This window comes from Narcine bancroftii, chromosome 11, assembly GCF_036971445.1.
Source record: "Narcine bancroftii isolate sNarBan1 chromosome 11, sNarBan1.hap1, whole genome shotgun sequence".
Lineage (NCBI taxonomy): Eukaryota > Metazoa > Chordata > Chondrichthyes > Torpediniformes > Narcinidae > Narcine > Narcine bancroftii.
Genome location: NC_091479.1, coordinates 90,905,261 through 90,927,208, shown reverse-complemented (window position 1 = coordinate 90,927,208; position 21,948 = coordinate 90,905,261). Strand labels below are relative to the sequence as shown.

The 21,948-nt window shown below is 37.6% G+C and overlaps 1 protein-coding gene across 1 annotated transcript in view; it reads right to left on the bottom strand.

Annotated features, from left to right (window-relative positions):
* Positions 1–21,948, bottom strand: part of otogl (otogelin-like) — a 111,120-nt gene that overhangs the window by 48,236 nt on the left and 40,936 nt on the right. The window contains exons 24-31 of the mRNA XM_069902299.1: positions 21,728–21,862; positions 19,831–19,977; positions 15,508–15,627; positions 14,063–14,179; positions 11,192–11,348; positions 10,437–10,463; positions 7,707–7,874; positions 2,729–3,007 (exon numbers count right to left, since the gene is read on the bottom strand). Coding sequence (XP_069758400.1) covers positions 2,729–3,007; positions 7,707–7,874; positions 10,437–10,463; positions 11,192–11,348; positions 14,063–14,179; positions 15,508–15,627; positions 19,831–19,977; positions 21,728–21,862 — 1,150 coding nt within the window. The remainder of the gene's footprint in view (positions 1–2,728; positions 3,008–7,706; positions 7,875–10,436; positions 10,464–11,191; positions 11,349–14,062; positions 14,180–15,507; positions 15,628–19,830; positions 19,978–21,727; positions 21,863–21,948) is intronic.

The following is a 21,948-nucleotide window of genomic DNA, read 5'->3' as shown; positions in this document are numbered from 1 at the left end:
TGCACTAATATCCATTACCAACGTGATGTTAAACCAAAAACAATTTTAAAATAAAAAAAACATCACACACTTAAAATCCTTGAGAATCACTGGCTTCATCATCTGAGGTAAAGAACTCAGCAAGTACATCCGGAGTCTTACTGTTTACATGTCATCATATGGTTCCCTGTCTGAATCTGGTGAGTCGGCTTCGGCTTCGTCGTCAGTGTCCCACAATAAATCATCCTCTGTACCATTCATTGAACTAGAGATACCGCAGTTTTTGAAAGATTTTACTTACAGTCTCTACTTCCACTTTTACACCACTTTCATCCATCCATCCTTTTCCATGAAAAATGTGCAAAAACACCTGGAGGGAATTTTATTTTAGGTTTCATTTTGCTCTTCAAGATGACCACAGCTCTTAACTTCATCCCGTCGGCCATACTTGATAAACACCACCGTAAATCTGGTCCTTTCATGGCCTGTATTTTGGTTTGCAGTTTTCACACCTTTCCATTCCACTGTTCTATTGCCTAACATGTCGAAATTCATGGGAGTTTCATCCATGTTTCTAATATTTGACAATGGAAACTGGTATTTCTGCCTCAGACATATAATAAACTGCTAAAAACTGATAACTTTATGATCAAGATCTTTTGTAGCTTCTGAGCAATTTTTTTTTGTTGTATGACCAGATTTTTTTCTTCTACAAAATAGCTGCACCTACAGCCTACTGTAGCTTCAAAATCTCTACTGTAGCTTCAAAATCTCTACTGTAGCTTCAGGTTTGACCTTGCCCACTTCAGTGCACATGCTCTGATGTTATTTCTTGTGACTAGGTAGCAATCCTGCCTCTGTTCAAATACCCATTCTGCAAGGTGATTTTCCAATTCTGGCCAACGAGCTATTCCTCTTCTCATCGAACACTGTTTCTTAAAACATCATTCTTTCTCCACTCACTTACCATCGTTTCAGTTATGTCAAATGTCCTTGCAGAAGCACAGTTGGTAGATTCCTTGTCCATTTCAATTACTTTTAACTTCAATCTTGCCTCATACTTCCTTCGTTTTGATGGTTGCTCCATAACAATTTGATTTTAAAAAAATTTAAACTAATTAACAGAAGCTAACAACAGACTGAACTGAATCGCTAATGCCCACCAGCTCAGTCAACACATGTACGATACCAGTATGTTTGAGGGGTCGTCTTATACAACTGATATGAGCTAAAATCATAAAATTCAGACTGAAATTAGGGTTTTGTCTTATGTGAAAGTCGCCTTATCCACTGAAATATAGGGTACACTGTTTAACATGCTGAGTTTTCCCAGCATTGTGTTTTTATTTTTATTTTAATATACATTATCTTTTAAAAACTTCAACCATTGACTCATAGGTTAATGTTTTAGTCATGTAATATTCAAGAGTTGACCTGGGTAGCTCAAAGTTCGGTTTGATGAATAGATTAATGTTGAGATAGTTGATGTCAGATGTGCAGCAAGGTGGGGTTCCTTCAGTCTTTCTCCACCAGGTTTTTCTGCTTCTGATCTCTAACCTCTCTCTCAATAGGTGAATGTAAATGCTTAGCAATTAGAGGAATAAGTTCAGCTTTGTTCAGGTTCAACCCTGCAGTTAAGTGATATAATTACTCTCTTTGCATTCAGATGAGGAATTGTAAGGCTATGGTACCATATCGAACCATTATCAAAATAACGAAAAAATCTTGCAATTGTACAAAACCATTACTCTAAAATCCCCATTATCCTGCATTCAATCAACCAGAAACTCAAACAACCAGCAAAAAAAAAATACTTTTAAACAAAATAAGGATAAATAAAGTTTTAAATAAAAGTTCAAATAAGGTTAAAATTGTAAAAGTAAATGTTAATAGAAGCAACACACAATTCCTTGGGACCAAACACTCAGCCAGCCCTGCACCCTGGTCGTACCCCGCCCACAGCAGCTGTTTGAATAAAGTTGTGTTTGAATAAAATGGCAGTGCCCAGGATGAAGAGCCGGTTGATGCCGCTCGCTGCCGGGGCGACTCTCCCAAAGTGTTTCCTTATCCCTGCCTAGTATCAGTCTTTATCTTTATTAATGTACTATTAAGTATATAAGTCGGCTTTATCTGGGGGAGGGGTGGTTAATTATGACGGCAGCACGGTTAGCGCAACACTGTTACAGCACCAGCAATTGGGGCTCGAATTTAAATTTAAAAGTTGTAAGGTACTGGAATTACCTGATTAAAGTGAACTTTACATAATTAAAGACAACAAAACTGATTTTTTTTTCCCCAAATTGCTTTAATATTTTGCACTCTCCTTTGTCTTTTATAAATGGTGTATTAGTGAGGCGTTGTAAGAGCGAGTCTCAGTCAACTGGAGAATTTGCATATCTGGCATCCGCGATCATCGTAAATGCGAGATAATAGAGATTTTACTGCATTTAGCAGCTTGTACTTACGTGAAATATTACTGCAGATTATTCTAACAGCAAAGAGGACAGATGTTGGGCATCAGGGGATTCATGAAGTAAACCCCAAAGGGCACTTTTATTTATGTCAAACAGTCAAAACAGCAAAACTGCTCTGATGCTACCTAAAAATATTTACCCATGAGGTATTAAAAAGGGATATCTTTAAACACTGGAAAATGTTCTCCAAACAATATTATCCCATCAAATTGGCAAAGCATTTCAAGCACATTCCATTTAGTTTTAAGAAGCTGTATGGGCCTTTGGTCACTTACCTTCAATTCTGAAGCTACTTGAGAATTTAAAAGATTCTGAATACTCGTATTGAACTATTTTAACAGCTGATGGTGTCAGTGAGATGAAATATCCCTTCCTGCTGTATAATTCAAAAGTACTATGTCCTGGGATCCAGTTGCTTTGGTGATGAATGAATGAAGCAGCTTTCTGGAAATGTTGGTTGTCTTCCCAATGCTGTAAGCGAAGATGGTCATTTTCACCAATGTGCATGAAGTAATTCGGTCTTTCAACAGACTCGAGGGAAACAACAGGCAATTCTGTAACATTATAATAGTATATAAATCAATTTCTGGCTTCTCAGCCACAAAAATAGGTCAAACATGTTCAAAATACCATGCAAAATGGTTTACGTTCTGACAGCTAAAGGATCAGTACACATTTAACATTAATATGAAATTTGACAAAAGTATTCTGTTTTCCTCGAGGCCCATGCAAGGGCAATAATAAAAATAACAGATAATAACCAACTAGAAATATGCCACTTGTGTGAATGGAAACCTTTCAAAATGTAATTTGGTTCAGTGATGCAACAAAACACTAAATTCTTTCTCAGACACAATCTTTCTCTTTTTCATTCTGTGCACACCATCTGACATAGATAAATTACCAACAGCTGCCAAATGAACGCTCAGGAATGGTCCTGGGATCATCATTACATGAGAGAAATTAAGTTCATGACTTGAGCCAGAAATGATGGGAAGGTAAACTTTTCTATTTGGCAGTCTTGCCTGATCTTAACAATAGCAAAGTGCCGAGCCATTTAAATTTATGACATTTTTTTTTAAACAAAACTTCTCTTTCTGTTGTTATTTTATCTCTTCACTTCAGGTTGAAAATGTGAAGCTAATCCCATATAAAATTGTTCTTTCCATTTTTCCACATAAATGGTCCTCATTGACAAAATTAAAACAAGATTATATCAATATTACAGTTGAAACAATATGTACGCTTTTTTTAAAAAAAAAACATGGTAACCACAAATAAAGAACAGTAAAACTCATTATTTAAAAAAGTAAATAATTTATCTCAATGCCATTTTTTAGGCTATTATTCTATGACATCATAAATCTACAAATCACCACAAACTTTAACAAGAATAAAAAAATGTAAAGCAAATAGAAAGGACTTTTTTTTAAATTTATATTCACTTAATCTTGTGAACTTTCTCCTACGTGTTGCTAACGTGATGTATAGAAATAATGCAACAACACTGCTTTGGAGTCAATAGTATACGTGCAAAGCAAGAATGCCCAGATTTCAGTCATGTTGGTAAAAATTGTTGGCATTGTGCCTCTCTCCAACAGAGGATCTTTTAGCCCTTCGTTTGCATGTATGGTGAACCACTTCAGTTTTCTACAATTGGTGCAGAAAAGAGCTAACGTCTCCTGATCATTATCCGATGATTCAACTGGGAAGTGCACACATTTACAAGAGAATCAAGTTCAAGACAAAAGTCTGACAGCATAACATAGATGTATCCTTTAGATGAACAGTGTCAATGGGGCATTAGACTATAGTTTCCAACTCAGAAATTAAGGAAACATCGGAGTGAAAGTTACCATTCCATCTATTCTGAGTAAAGAGTTTGCTGCTCTTGGAGGTGAGATACTTTGTGGTTCAAAGGGGTGCTACAATATTTGAATTGTTTCTTTTAAATTCAAAGCAATCCATTCCAATCCAGAAAGTTCCAAGATGTCTAAGGTTCCTATTTTAAGGATCACAGAAAATTTAGTGTAATAAACTTGTCATTTCCTTTGATTTTTGATTTCTATGTTTTCGTTTTCCACTTTGATTTTTGTCAAGCACAGGACAAAGCTTTGAGAAGGAGATTAGAAACTTTACACTGAATGCGATACGTCAGTGCTTCTCAAACTTTTTTTTAACCCACAAATTAATTGCCATGGACCACCGATAGCAAACAAAACAGGCCACCAATGAGGGAGGGAATGGTCAGCTTTAGTCCCTTACAAGGCTCATGTTTTGGCACAACAAGAATCTATAATAGAGATGGGCATTTAGAGACTCTGATAGCTCCATGGTTAGAGCACTTGTCTTGTTAACGAGGGATCGTGAGTTCATTCCGCACTGGAGTCTCATTTCTCTGAGGGGCGCTGGACAAAGTGGTGACTCTCTGATTTCCTTACAGTAGATAAAGTTAAAGAATTTCATGTATTACATTCCAATAATGGAACCTTTACCTTTCCATAATATCAACTTAGTTCCCACAAAATTAACTTTTATTCTATTGAATTTTCCCCTGATTGCAATCTATAGTTATTCATTTTCTTATTAAAAAGGATGATTAAACAAAATATCAGTTCCTGTTGAATAACAAGCTCTCCCTGCTGGGCAATATTTGGTGTATAATTTTTTTTTAATTAGACACTCAGCATGATAACAGGTCCTTTCCAGCCCATGACCCCATGCCAGCCAATTACACCCAATTAACTTACAACCCCCCCCCCCCAACATTTTTGAATGGTAGGAGGAAATTGGAGCAGTTGGAGAAAACCCACACAGACATGGGGAGAAGGTACAGACAGCACTGGATTCGAACTGTGGTCGCTGGCGCTGTAATAGCATTGCTCTAACCACTTATGTTGACTGTGCCACCTAAACTTCTTTTAGATTCAGAACAGTACAAATGGCTGCAAAAAATCCAAATAATTCCCGTGTCTTTATCTCATAGTTGTTTGTCCATTTTGAACTTTGTGAGACTGCAATAAAAGGAAACTTCAATAGTACAAATTTTGAACTTTTATTTGCATTCAATGAGCAATTAATATGGTGTGGTCATTTGATCAGCATTGAACCTTCTCGATGTGTTTCGATCATGAGAGAGAGGATCTGTCTCAACTGGTCATTTCATCTTCCGCTGTCACAATTCTGAAAGGTTTTGCCAGTTTTTAAAGAGAGATGGGGTGAGAAAAATGTTTAAGCAGTAATTAAGAATGGGCATAACTTTGAATGGAGTATAAACATAAACATGGACTGCTGGGATGAATACCTTGCTTCTTGGCCATACTAGGTTTTGAAGAAGCAACAGACACTCCTTTTAAGCTTTTGCATAAGGTGTTAAGATGAATCATTATACACAAAACAAAGATATGATTGCAAAATTTTGGATTGAGGAGAGTTCTTTTAAGAAATGGGGTCCATTTCACTGGAGTTTGGGAAGCATAATGTATATATTGGAAGGAAGCACAGTTGGGATAGGGTGGCATGGTTGGTGTAACAGTTAGTGCAATACTTTTACAGCACCAACAATCAGGACTGAGATTCAAATCCCGTGCTGTCTGTAAGGAGTGTGTACGTTCGCCCTATATCCGTGTGGGTTTCCAGTTTCCTCCCACCATTCAAAACATACCAGGGGTGTAGGTTAACTGGATGTAAATTAGACTCGTGGGCCGAAAGAGCCTGTTTCCGTGCTGTATGTCGAAATTTAACGTTTTTTTTTTAAATGTCCACTTTCATTAAAGAGATTAATCATATTAGTGTGACCATGTCTGCTTTCCATTTCTTACAAACCCCTGAAAGGATAATCTTCCAAGGGGGAAGATGTTTCCAGAGATTTAACAGAGAAATCATGTTCCATCTCATGATTCCTGCAAAGAATTCTTTACATTCTCCTAGCACCCCATAAACTGAACTCCATAGTCAGTAGCAACCCCCGCCCGCCCCCAAGTAGAAATACAGAAAAGCTGGAGGAACTCAACAGGTCCCGCAGCATCCATAGGAGGCAAAGATTCAACGATTCAAGCCTGAACCCTTCTCCTTGAGGAAGGGCTCAAGCCAGAAATGACTCTAATACATCTTTACATCCCAAGAACACTCCAAGACCAGCTGAGTTCCTCCCAGCATTTCTGTATTTTTATACTACAATCACAGCGTTGCGGACTTTGTGTTTCACAGTGTTCTCAATTCTGGAGTCACTTGAGCTGAATAGGTGGCTGAAATACACCGATCGGAGGCAAGAAAGTGCGAGTAAGAATTCCACAACACACTCAGACACTGTGCATGTCTCAAAGGACCTGACACAAAATTAATTATTTTTGTTTTGTATACATCTTTTGAATATCTGCTTTTGGTGCTGTGAACATTGGCAGATCTCTGCAAGAACTCACTGCTGTTTCTTCAGCAAGTGCTCTGGGACATTTTGCATCTTGCTCAGCATTCAGATTGGTTCAACATCTAATAGAAAGATGGTACTTCTGAAAAAGACGCATTCTTTAAAGTGAGACAGGAAGGTACATCAAAATATGCAACTTGAAAACCTTTATTATGTGGAAGATCTTAATAATAAAGTAACTAGTTATAATAGTCATTAATTCTTTTCATTGTGACCTTTAAGAATAAGAATTGTAGAAAACTTCATTGCTAGGAGGATATAATGGAGACTGCATTACTCATGTATGGTAATAAAAGTCTGAAAGAATTTGTCCAGGGCAACAAAAGATGCCTGGAACACACCAGCACACTCATCTTTTCCGTGTTGTTTCATATTTTAAATAAAAGATTTATAATTCTTGAACACTTACAGTTGATTGTGCAAAGGATATACTCGAGAGTGACGAGCCAACAAATCTTAAGCTATGGCTGAAAAATTTTTTAAAGTCCAAAATAACAACAGAAAATCCAGGAAGTATTAGCTAGGTTAGGCTGTGGGTAGGAAACAGCATTAATGAGCAACAATGTCTGACTTTTGAGGTTTTCCAGCCTTTTCATTTTTTTTTTAATTTAAAGCTATGGCTAACAGAACAAAAGCAAAAGAGAAACTATACAACTGGAATGAAATTGAAAATTAATCTGGATGAATTGTGACCATTGATGCATAATGATCCAATATGACGAACTGGAAATGAAGTTTCCATTCATTTCAGCTGTAGGGATTGAAATTGCTTTATACAGAAATAAAGGTAAAATATTTCAGTCATATTATGATTGAAATATGCTCACTTGATTTTTTTGACTTGTACAATCCAGGTGTAATCATAAAATTTATTAAATTGTTCTCCTCAGCATTGTTTATTTGCAAAGGTATAATGTCCCCATTTTTTCTGTTGCTTGAAATAACTGTGTCATTCCACAAGTAGTTAACGAACATGTATGGTCCTTCTCCGAGATCTGAAATGATGCAAGAATAACTTGAAATCTTCCTTAACTATATTTTTGGTGAAACTAAATGCAGAAAATTCAAAATATAATTTTCCTCTGCTCTCCCTTGCCAAGTCCAGCTTCAACATTAAACTATTCCACTCCTGGATGGAGCAGTTCACAGAAGCACAACAGGACGATCCTAAGATCTCTGGGGACCCAAAAATCCAATGCCGAGTGCTGTCAACTTTCATCTCACCCTATTCTATTACCCGTTGAGCAAATCAGACCTTCAGACAAAGATCTTAATGGGAAATGGATCCACGACAGCAAGAGATAATGAGCAGTTAAAAGAAAAATAATACATTTTCCAAACGTCCTTGATAATATAACGTACCACTAATACAAAGTAAAAAATGGTGTTTAATGTTTAAGAGGATTACTATGTCCATTTACAAAATTGACAAAATCAGAATCTTGATAAAACTCATCAAAAAAGACACAATGAAATCATGTTCCCGCTTCAATGCTTGTCTGTAAAACTTTGCACACATGGAGTGGGAGTAAAACATAACAGAACCAGTCTGATTTTCTTCCCACCAGTTTACAGTTGACATTTATGAGCTCCTCACATGTACACACAAGACTACCATATATACTCATGGAATAGTCGCGTTTTTTAGGGCCAATTTCTTGGGTAAAATTTGGGGAGGTCGACTTTTAAAAAGGTCATCCTTTTTTCAATCTTTTTATTAATAATATTATAGGAAAACAATTCATGAGGAGAATAGGAGTACATAATCAAGAAGGGAAAAAAATCACTCTGATATAACTTTTTGCAATACACCACAATTAATGAATAAGTTCTTAACTTCTCAAACTGAAATCTTCAAAAAAAATTTTAAATTATATAAAACCCCACGTAATCTAAGAAAAAAGACAGGGCAACCTATCTGGAGAAATTATTAATAAAAAAAATAATCACCTGGTCTTCATCAACAAAGAGAAAAAAAATAAAACTAAATATAGTCCAGAAGGGAAAATAATTCTACTAAGTCATATGGAAATAATTTATAAAAGGTCGCCAAGTCTCTTCAAATTTAACAGACTTATCAAATCTACAACTCCTAACTTTCTCTGAACTTAAAAATGACATAATTTGAGAGAACCAGCGAGTCAAAGAAGGTGGATTAGAATCTTTCCATTTAAATAAATAACTCTTCTAGCCAACAATGTAGAAAAGACTACAACCCAATGTGTGGAAGTGGGAACTCATCCCACTTCTGGAAGTCTAATTCCAAACATAGCAGTTAAAAGGTTAGGTTGCAAACTTTTATTTATAGCTAAAAGAGTCTTAAAAATATCTATCCAATACTTCTCCAGCATCGGGCATGACCAAAGCATACGAGTTTGGGAAGCCACTTCTGATTTACATCCATCACAAGTAGGACTAATGTTAGAAAAAATAGAGCCAATTTGTCTTTCGACATATGAGCCCGATGTACCACTTTAAATTGAATCAAAGAGTGATGAGCACATACTGAAAAAGTATTAACCAATACAAAAATCTTCTCCCATGATTCCTCTGGAAGATGCAACTGAAGATCCTCTTCCCAGGTCCTTTTAATTTTGTCATTAGAATTTGATTGATAGATATTATAAACATTACCTATTAAACACTTATGAGAAGGGTTAAAATGAAAAAAAAATAAGTATCAATCAAATCTGGTTAGTACAATGTTGGAAAGTTAGGCAGTAATTCAGAACATTTCTAATTTTGAAACATCTAAAAAAAAATGTGATTAAGGTATATTAGATTTTTTTAGATAATTATTCAAAAGAATTTAAGCTATTAACAAGTCATCTTTTTGACCATGGTAAATACCCAAGTTGTTCAAAGCAACAGGAGCTTTGATGGGTGGGTGGGTGGGATATTGGGAGCTTGGATGGGCAGCTGCCAGGGCCTAGAAGAGTGTTTATAGCCGGGGAGTTGGGAGGTCTGGAGAGTGGGCGGCTGTGGCATCGGGAGCTGCAGTGGACGGGTGGGCAGGGTGAGAATCCGTTGTCAGGGCATCACTAGCTTGGATGGGCAGGCGGTCAAGGTGTCGGAAGCTCGAATGGGTGGGTGAATGGGGTTAAAAATAGGGGAGGGGGAAATCTACTTTTACATAGGTCATACAGAAAACATGATTTTTGGGTCAAAAATAGTCAACTTTTACATGAATATATTAGGTAATTGTAGAACTGTTCTACCTTTCCAAACCCACGGTTGTGTTCTGAATTTAGCCAGGAAATAGACTGAATGTTGCAAGATGCTTGCACTTCTCCATGTGGAGGTGTTCCTCGCTTATAGCATGACATCACAAATAATATTATATTGAATAGAAATGCGTCATGCACTCAGGAGGAGCAAAGATAAAAGTGGAAAGGTTTGGAAGAGCCAAGACACCACGGAGATGGGCTTTAAGGTGACCATCAAAAACAAGCAAGGTGGAATGGATGATGGAAATGTAACAACTCCTAAAACCCCATACTTTTGACTGAAATTTGAAATTTCTAAATATATTTAAATAGGCATAAAAATGTACATACCTCGATTGTAATATTCACAGTCAAAAGCTGAAAGATTTCAAGAATATAAAGTAAGTAAAAATCATTCCAAATACTGATGCTGCAATTATTTACTTCTCTTTTCAAACTGGTTTGTCTCTTTGGTGCCCATTTCCAAGTTAAAGGTCATCATGTTTTATGAACATAAGATTATCATTACTCCATTGTACATAGCACAAGTTTATGATTTTATTTCATTTAAACTATGGGACATGCAACAAATTCTAAACCATAGGTTCACTAATTTATACATAATTAAAGAAAATGTACAGCAAGTGGAAACAGATCTAATTAAATTATTTCTATAAGCTAACCGCAAGGTCGTACACTTTTGATTCAAGTTACCAAAGCTCTCTCCACAGATCATATTGACAAAATTCCCATGCTTTTGAATTTTGAAATCCCTACTGGTCAAATCATGAGAACTTTTCGCTCATTTGTCAATTCCCAGGAATTTTAAAAAGAAAACCTCATTGTCTCCCCAAAAAGTAAGAAGTCATAGGGTCATGAGATTGCTATCATTCTAATAAGTCTTGATTGAAATGAGAGTAATCAATGTTATTCCCATGTTGGTAATGCTGCTTACCAGTCATCTACTAAACATGTTTTAAAGTCAGTACTGTTATTAACTTTCAATATGCAGGATTTCCTTATCTTTTACATTGCTACAAATTTTGAAACACTTTTATTTTTCATTACTCGTGTGCCATATCTAATGAATATCTGATAATACTCACGGCAAACACTAGGTGACCTCCAGTTGATTGTCACTTCTTTCTGACAGCATTTGTGTGCATAAGCTGCAACGCTGGTGCAGAAACATTCACAGTCGCCACCACGGTTACAGTTGCAGGTGTCGGTGAGACAATTCTTGTAAAACCAGGTAACATCAACCTGGTGAAAAAAAATCTTTATTGTTTACAAAGATATTCAGAATAGATTCAAAGTATAAAATATATTTCAAAATTTATAAAAGATGCACTAGATTTTTAAGAGCACAGTTAGGTGACACAACACTGCCACCTGGGGGATGTTGATTAACTAAATAATGCAAGTCAATTCAATGCACAACTTAAATAATGGTTGTGAAAAGTCCAGATGAGAGATTCAGATGTGGGAAACCATTTGTTTTCATTACAATAGCTTAAAGCCCCAAAGTGCTAATCAAAATGCTTGATTATTGAGTGTCCATGGAGTTCAGAGAAGCCATGAACTCAGTTAGCTTATGCCCAAAATGGCTTCCAAGATATAGTAGCAGTGTAGCTTCAACCCATTCAAGGGTATTTGCAGATTACTATTCATTTGACATTGTACTTTCTTTTACTCTGTGCAATTACACTTTTATTTAACCCTGGCTTGGTCAAGACAGCGAGGATGCCAACCCCGTGCACTGGGAGAAACAACCAAAGCGAAACTTTGCAAATCCAATCAAGCCCATTTTCAAAATTAGATCCTTTAGCCAAGTGACAATTCAGATGCAAAGTGACAGCATCCACATAAGCTTTGCACAATTATAGTGGGCTCCTCAATCAGCTCATTATTGGTTATGTGATAGTGGGCTTGAGCAGCTTATACTTGCATTGGAGGGATTGCTGGTACCACTTCCCAGAATGGTACCCAGATTAAGTGAATGAAGATTTTGCAAATCAAACTCAAAGAATTCAGCAGAACATCAAGTTATTAGTGAAGTTTTCATTATATGAAGGGAAGATGATAGAACAAGTGCAGGAAAACTATTTCAGCTCATTGGAGAGTTCCAGGGCTGATGTTGGGAGAAAAAAGGTATACAAAACTGAAGCTCCCTCTACCAACAGGAACTAATCCTGGGTCCATTGTTCATTTTAAATCCACAACCGATCTATTCTTGTCCAACAATATTGAAGGGTGAAAACACAATACTGGAGAAACTCAGCTGGTCAGACAGTGTACTTTATATAGCAAAGATAAAGATACACAACCAATGCTTCGTGCTTGAGCCCTTTATCAAATTAAGAAAAAGTGTAGGCAAGCACCCGAATAAATTGGTGGGGGGGGAGGGGCAGGGGGAAGAGCACAGACCCAAAAGCAGGAGGTAAAAGGTGGGTAAGGGAGGGAGGGCACAGCAGCAAACAGGGAGAAGATATGACTCTTTGAATGGAGAGGGAAGTGGGTAGAGAGCTGGAGGAAAGAAATCAAAAGGAAAGGGAAGGGAGGGAGAATGGAGAGTAGGCTAACAGAAACCACAGAAGTTTATGTTAATGCCATCCAGTTGGAGACTGTCCAGGCAGAAAATCAAGTGTTGTTCCCCTTTATTTACGGGTGGTCTTAATTGGATAGCACACGAGGCCCTGGACAGACGTGTGCAGGTTAGTGGGGTGCAGAATTGAAATGGTTGGCCACTAGGAGATCCTGGTCACTGATGCAACAGAGCGAAGGTGCTCAGCGGAGCGATCTTCCAGTCTGAGCCCAGTCTCTCCGATGTAGAGAAGGCCGCAAAGGAAATACCAGACCCAGTAGAGAACTCACGTATATACACAAGTGAAGTGTTGCATCCCTTGAAAGGACTGTTTGGGGCCCCGAATGGTCATGAGGAAGGAGGTGTGGGTGCAAGTGTGACACTTCCTGTGGTCACAAAATACATAACCAACATTTCATGCTTGAGGCTGGGCTTCACCCCCACCTCCCCCATTCTCTTCTCCCTTCCCCCCCCCCCTCACCCTTCTGTTCAGGTGCCTGCCCATATTTTTTTCCCCACACCTTGATGAAATACTCAAGCCCGAAACATTGGTTATGTGTCTTTATCTTTGCTACCTTATATTAAGTAAACTCTTTGACCTGCTGAGTTTCTCCAGCATTGTGTTTTTACTTCAGCTACAGTGTTTGCAGACTTTTGTGTTTTACTTAATATTAAAGGTATGTGGATCTAGGTCACACAACTTATTGAATGATGGTCTGAGGGGTTGAATTTAATTTCATTTTTGTTTAATTTAGACATACAGCACAGTAACAGGCCCTTTTGCCCGATGATTCCAGGCCACCCCAATTACACCCAATTGACCGACAACTTCCAATATGTCTTTTTTTTTAAGGGTGGGAGGAAACCAGAGCATCCGGAGGAAACTCACACAGTCACTAGGGAGTACAAACTCCTTGCACTCAGTGCCAGTTTCAGACCCTACACAAACCATGCCACACATTGCTAACCATGCTGGGTTAAATTTTCTTTTTGTGGATTCATGTTCTAATGTATCCCTATGAAATTTCACACACACTGCAGAGCAGGGACCCAATTTCCCATTGAGCAAAACCACAAAAATGCCTCAGGCTTTTTCCAGTACAAACTAAAATCAGAATTGCAAATAAGAACAAAAGGAAAATATAACAGAAAATACAGGAAGCCCTCAGCATTTCAGGTGGATTTACGTAGGCAGAGAAATGGAGTTAGCACATCAAGATCAATGACATTTCATCATAGCTGCTATTTAAGCATTTTCTGCTTTGAGTCAGATTTCCAGCATCTGTGTTTAATTTAAGTTTTTGATAAGGGGGATGACACTTATTTACAGAGTAATGCAGAAGTCAAAGCCAAAATCCCAAGAGTGAGGTGGAAAAAAAACTTTTATACTTACCACATTATGACAAGGAGCAAAAACTTCACTGTACAAAATAGCACACTCTCTCTTTGCATATGGCTGCCTATTTAAGTCTGCTTCACATGGCCTGGTTATGTCACCTTGACTTACACACTTGAATAAAATGAGAGCGCAAAATATTAATCTTTAAATAATTAATGTAAATTAATCTTAAATAACTATTCATTGATTATTATAAATTATATGATTGATGCAACGTCAAAGGGAAATTGGGAGAGGTGTGTAATATTTCATAAATTGGATATCATTTATCTCCAACTTGTTGCTGAATTATTGATTGTGATGAATAAATTCTCCAAACACGTCATCTCACCTAAAATCAACATCCATAACGAGATGTTGTCAAGGAGGATAATTTCTGCTTGCTCAACACAAATCTTACCATCTTATTTAGACTTGTAGAATCACATAATGCCATAGAGTGGTAGAGTCTGGGTCATCCTTAATAATACTGAATACAGAGGTGTCAACTCCACCTGGTACCCTTCTCCTCTACTCCTTTCTAGATGCAAAGGCTAGATCCAAGTTCCAAGCCAAGATTGAAACTCTATTCCTGTCTCAACATTTTTTGGCAACACTTGCGAACAATGCGTCACCAAGAACCCAAGACCAATTGCCTTTTCTATGCAGGCTGGGCTGGCTATTGGTAGCCTCTGTTTACTGAATCACAGTAAGTGCAGGCCAAAGTTGGTGCTTTGTGATTAGCTCAAGTTCTATCTACGATGCAGCGCAAGGCCAAAGTTCTGATATAGCAACAAGGTCTCACAGAATTCAGCATTTCCAAAAATGAAAACAGTGGCCATACTCATAGCAGGGCATTCTGGAGATACCAGGTCATGGCTGATACAACCTCCATGCTGAGGCACCAGTGGACCCAAGCCAAGGTCTGTCGGCAAACCAGGAAGCAATCTATAATCTAGGAATATATCCATGATAGGAAGATTTGATAGGAAGTTCTGACACTTCCCCTGCAGCAGCTGCAGGGGAAACAGAGCGAATAACTGAAGCACCTGCTTTTTAGACAGCAGTGATGCAGAAAAGAGGATTTGAGCCAGAAAATGTTGCACATATTTATAACTGAGGTGTAAAGTAACGGAAGCTTCAGTTTAGATAGATCGAGATTTTTGTGCTGAACAAGCAGAAACTGTTTGCATGACTCAATTTAAAAAAAAATATTTCTTGTTGAGCTATGGAAATATTACATGATCTAAAATAAAATTTTAGAACTCTTAAAAACTCTTCTGACAGTTGAAGAGTAGATTATGAAGTCAGACATAGCAGTTCAAAATTTCATCAGTTTGCCTGCAGATTTAACAATACCCCAAAGATTAAAACAAATGTGATTAATTATTTTATAATAAACGATAGACTGCGTCAACAATCCCTCATTCTGCACTGGTTTAAGACCCCCTCATTCTTACCTGTCCAAGTGCCCAACTATCTCCAAAAGCTTGGGCATTGCTTACTTCCATGTTATTCGATGTAGTCATGTCATTTGCTGTATTTTTGTCAAAGTTTCCACACATTCCCATAACCTTACCCTGTTGACAATTGAAATGATTATTATATGAATGCCTAGAATTCATTGTGTTTCTAGTTGGGCACTGCATGTTGGTCCAAATAAAGCTTTGGGTGTGAATTCCCTTGAATAAATTTCAGTTCAGCCGAGTTCAAATGCTACTTGTTGGTCTTCCTCCACAGATAGACTTTTCTACACTGGTATAGACCATGCAGAGATGAGTCGATGCAGTTAGCATTCTAGTCAAAGGGGGAGAAGATTGAGGGAGGATCATAGATTAGATGGGAGAGCAGCAGCTAATGTCAGATGTTCAGAACTTGAGATCCAAAGACCTATGATCAGAAGTAAGAGATGCAGAATCTCTCTAGGTATGTTTTTTTTCAGTGACTGTAGAGTGGTGAGGTCAATGGGTGATTGACAGATTGGGCCAGGAATGGGTGAGTGGTAGATGCTGACTGAGGTAGGTTGATCAGTCCCTAGTTGGAATTAAGTGAATGGTGGGCATGAATTAGAGAATTTGGATAAATGATTGGAGAATGGAGATCTAGTCAGGCGAATGATACCTGACAAGTTGGATGGTCTGTGCCTGCAATTTTAATATTCAGTAAGGTGGATGGGTTCAATAATCGACATCTTGTAAGAGGCATTGACATGTAGTCTTGGAGTGCATGGAGTAGATAAGGATCCACAGCAGTCTGGGTTGAGACATACAAAGAAGAGCCAGTAAGTAAATGAAGTTAAGATAAGTAAATTCAAAGGTGACCCAAATAAGTCAAGCTCTCAACAGCAGGCTCAGACTGCTCATTGAGGCCTCCTTTTATATCTTGTATATGCAGGCTAAAATACAATTCAGAACAGCCTAGTCCAATTTCTCCTGCCTACACACTAAACAAGCATTGCGCTATATAATGTTATGACAGGTACAGAAAACTACCATTGTACACATGCACAGATCAGAACAGGAATCATTTTGTTCAACATAGAGAGCAGCATGACTGCAGCTCAAAGACAGTGCAACTGCTTTCCAATCTAGGAAAGATCTATTTTATGAACTTAGCACTGATAATGGCATTGGCAGTTGATTTAAGTTTCAGCTAAACACTTCCATATCAAAGTTGATTAGTTCTAGACTCTTATCAAATCCAATTAATACCTTTTGTTGGTCTGGATTCTGCCCCCATTGTTTGAATTCTGAGACTTTCTAATATATCCTGCTTCTGCATTTTCTGATTTTTTTCCTTAAAGGGCTCAGACCCAAAATGTTGGCAATATATCTTTGTCAAAAAGATCCTACATGCTGAATAATCCAGCTGAGTTACTCTAGCATTTCGGTGTTTTTAATCAGTTCCTAGTTATTTACTCACAGGATATATACGAGGAAAAAAAATTGAATCTACTTTTCTCGGCTGAATAGACATTTTTTAATCTTAATCTTGAATTCTTTTAAAATCAAGTCAGAGCAAGGATAGATTGGACTAATGCAGTGGATATTGTATGTATTGATTTTCAGTATGAATTTAATAACTATGTGTATAAAACATGTGCTAGCAGAAAAGAAGTCAATGGAACAGAAATTAACTTCAAGTGAAAAGTGGATGCAGACTCGTGCATGGCTTTGGACACATACTGAGAGAAAAAATTGCAGGGAGGAACTTGGGGAAGGGTTGGGGGGGTGTGGGGGAGAGGAGACTAACCAGATTACGCTATGTGTCAAATTAAGTCCACTGGTATTTGTAAAGGTGCTATAATTTTATGAATGATTTTAATCAATGTCTTCAGATTAAGCAGATGCAATTTTCTCTAACAACAGGCAATTCTTCAGGCCTGTTGAAGAAAAGTGCAGGTTTTGTTTAATTAAAATGCAAGGGAATTAATCACCACAGTGGAAGGATGTTCATTGACGTTGAATTATTCCGCAGGAAAAACCTACAGCAAGAAGGATTTTTTAAAGCAACATTTATACATGAATTATGTATAATTTCACTTGGACGCAGTGCGGTTTTGTTTCTCCAGTGAATTAATGGAAGTTTGACTGTGCCAAAATTTATCTCAGTCGATTACAGAATATTCCTCTGTGAGCATTAGATGATTTCAAGTGGCAATTAATGTTATAAAGCACTCCTCATACAACACATATTTATGCAATCTTCCTTGAGGAAATAGATGACTTAATGACAGAATGCAACTGCTTTTTATTAAATAAGCAACTCACGTGGCTGCTTGGTTATGTGTCAGCAAAAATACAAAGAAAGGTATTGAACAAGCCTCTATGTCATGAGATGTGAGCAGAGCTCACAAATGACAGAAGCAACATATAGTTTCAACACAGAGAGGAATCTACTCCCACATTAAATTTCTCAAGATTGTGCTGCAAAACAACTGCCAGTTAAAATTAACTGCTGGAAGAACTCAGTGATGTGAGTAGCATCAATTTGATAACATAAGACTGCAATGTTAATACTGTTATTAGGCAAGTTAAATCTGCTTCAAATGTTTGTTTTTTTTTGTGTCAGAGCACACATATTCCATCACATACAGCCCTGTGATTCTGTTTTCCTGTGGCCAGGAAGAAGTTCTACTTATTGGTAACTATAAGCTGTAAAAGAAAAATGGTAGCGCTGCTGCAGCTGGTGTGGATCTAGGAGAGTGGGGAATGGAGACAAGTGATTCTGCGGGGCACCAGAAATGCGGAAGACCACCTCCCCCGTCCCCCGATGGAGAAGGATAGTAGATTCGAGGGCAAGAAGGGCACCCAAAGGGCCGCCGGTGCTGAAGGTTTCCTGATGGTGTTGAAGGTTTGGATCTGGAGCTCAGGTTACCGATGGTTTGAAATGGAGTCTGTGTGGCTGCAGGAATGTTGGAGGCGAATCCACGGATACTCAGTCACTCAAAGAGACTCCCTTTTCCTTCGGTTTCTCCTATTGTAAGCAGTACTGGGCAATGCTCGTGGCAATGTTTTGCTTGCCTTGTGCAGACAAAAGTTCAAATACATCACGTATATTACATTTTTCATGTATTATTATGTGACAATAAAAGGAACTTTGAACTTTCAACTGTATTCAAGAAAAAGATACAAAAAAGAGAAATGTAAACCAAGAAAGAAATGTAAACAAACTGAAATACAGGGAAAAAAAACTGCAAATAAATAGGGTGCAAAGTAAGAGTCTTGAACGGAGTCACTGATTGGATGTGTTGTTCAGGAGTCAGATGATGGACAGGCAGCAACTGTTCCTGAACCGAATGGTACAAAGTTACTTACAAGATGAATTTTGGAAGCATGTTTGAAACATGTTTGAAAAGATGCTTAAAGATACAAAAAGAACACTAGCTCCATAAAGCAGGGAAACAGGCTATTCTGCCCATCGACTCCATGCTGACCATCAAGTATTCATTTGCGCTCATTCTAATTTATTCTTCCCATATTAACATCAACTTGCCTCCGATTCTACAATTCACCTACACACCATGGGTAATGATAATTAACCTACCAACCTTAATGTTTTAGGATGCAGGAGGAGAATCGAAGAACCCAGAGTTAATCTGCACAATCACGAGGAGAATGTCAAACAGACACCACTGGCGATAAGGATTGAATCTGGATTGCTAGACCTGTGGGCAGCACCATTAGTAGCTTTACATCTGTATCTTTATTTGTCTGGATATGTTTTACCTCCTCAAATGGCAAATTAAACTGGTGGAGCTTAGGGAACCGGTGTAGGTTCTGTTCCTATGTAGGGAGGGTTTCTGTTTTTTTTTGATAGGTATAAATGGGTCAGCACAACATCATGGGCTGAAGCACCTATATTGTGTTGTAATGTTCTATGTTCTAATATTGTACTTCAAGAAACTCAAGATATTGTACAAAATATTAAAGCCATACAGTTTCCAATGTAAATAAAGGCCTTTCATGTGCTAAAAAAGTAAGTGGATTACACTGTTGTAGTAAGGAGTGTTGTTTGGATCCATACGAGTTAGGAGAAGTTGGAAGCCTTGAACATCAAGTCAAGGGCCAGGCCATGATATAGAGGACCAAGACAGGGTGACTTCTTGCAGATTTTCAACACTTAATTTTGCAAATTACAGCGTGTTTCTACTGGTTACAAAAATGCACATCTACTTTATTCATCAGAAAATGCTTTAGCTTTGATCATTTCTACTGATTCCACCTATTTATTAATGGAATACACTTTAGCTGGGTGAGGTTAAATTGAAAGAATCCACCTACTTGCCACTGTGCTCCAACCTGAATGTGAATTGTTGTCCTTTTATCCCAAAACACTGTAATCTCCTGCTGGGGATAGTGTATCACTGAATAATAGCCTGCCTTCCACAACTGAAAGTCGTGAGCTTCCCTTCTCACTCCAGACAAACTCTAGGAGGAACAAGCAACATGCATAATTAAAGTATTTATTGGCGCATCATTTGCTCAGTTCTCCAGTTAGAAATATTTTTGGAAAAACCAGCTGGCTTCAGGAACAATCACCATAGCCGCAAACATGCGGTCAAATAATACAGTAAAAACCCCTGATATCCAGCACCTATGGTAATTAGTAGTTATGGAATAAGTAAATTTTCTGGTTGCTTGAGATTGTGTGTTATGTGATTGGTGAACCAACTGCAAGACGCACCAATTTTAAACTTCTATATTTTTACCTACAGTATTTTCTGCAATTTTTGCCGATTGCTTGAGGTAGCCAGTTACTTGAATTCCAGATAACAGGGGTTTTACTGTACAATACTTTGTTAATTGTAATATTTTTCATTGTCAAAGATTACTAGGAAAGCAAATATGAAATTGTAAATGGTCCTTTCACTATTCATTCAGTACTGAAATCAGACCATTTTTGATATTGCTTTATTTATTTCAAATTCAGTTTACAGTTCACCAAAAGCTCTGCTCAAAATAAACCATTTGGCAAATCTGTTTTTAAAATGTCAGAAGTGATCAAACACTAAAAACAATATTATTCCATGGAGCACAACTAATTTTGCGAAAACAGAGAGGTTTAAATATAATAAAAGTCTGACAATCAGAGAATAGGGCAGGGAGTGAGTATTAAGGGTGGATGATGTGCTGGCTTCCTTCCTGGTTTTGAGTAATCAGTTTAACTACTGTGACTTTGTCACATCTTCGGTAAGAGCTGCCTGTGTAACATACAAAATAAATCAGATTGCCTACTATAAATTACATCCATAACTGAGTAGGTACATTGAGACTTGGGTGTTGATTCTTTGGGACTTGTTATTTACACCCAGATGTCCCTGTGCTGTGCTTTACTAATCAGATAGGAGCAGATTCCCTGAGGGATGATCATGTCACGTGACCCACTCAAAAGAAGAGGGAGACTCATTGGGCAGGCACCCTGCAAGCATGTCCAGCTGCCTGCTAACAAAACTGAACTGCAGTCTTCTAAACTTCATAATCACAATAAAGGCTGCATTAACCCTCTGAACAATAATAATTAATAGTTTTTAAATTTGTTCATTTCTGAGAAGTGGATATTTTGATCAAGGAAACATTTACTGAGGGGCAGAGTTGAGAGTTTCGTGCCACATATAGGTTTAGGCTGGGTAAAGATGACAGATAACCTTCTCTGAAGGATATTAATGAATATTGCCATTGCTGAGACTTGAACAACTTACATTCCAATTCATTTAATTGCTTGAATTTAGAATCCTTAACTGGCATAAGTGAATGTGAAGTCTATGGTGTATGAATTGTTTGCACTTTAACCATTTTTAAACTTAAATACTCCACCAAAGATGCCAAATCCTTCTGGCGTCAAGATTCTTTTCCAAAACCTCTCCCAACATTTCTTTAAAACCTACCCTTTTGACCATGCTTTTAGTTATTTGCCCTCTTTTTTTTTGTTTTAGTGGTGGCTCAGCATCATTTTTTTCTTTGATAGTATCTTGGTGATGTACCATGAGGCATCCCTTTGCGTCCCTGTTATTTACCACACCGAACATATTGATTTCCACCTTGGTTCATTTGGAGTCAAATGAGATGAGAAGTGGAATAGGATTTATTTTTGCTCATGAAGAGTCAAAATGGGTGGGTGGGGGGGGGGGGGGGGGGGGAAATCAAGATTGATTTGTGTTAAACTAAAATGAATACTTACTGGTTTCCCAGAGTTATCATTAAAATAAAGATGGGTATTTCCAATAGAAATAACAAGGGATTTCATGCAAATAATTCCACTGTCATAACAATCCACATTTTGAGTGGTTATAGAAACATTCAAATTGGCGATGCTCTGGAAAACAGAGACAATTTAGTTATACTCTTTGTGGTTAAACATTTTGTATCAATATATAACTGGATATGCGATGTATTCACATG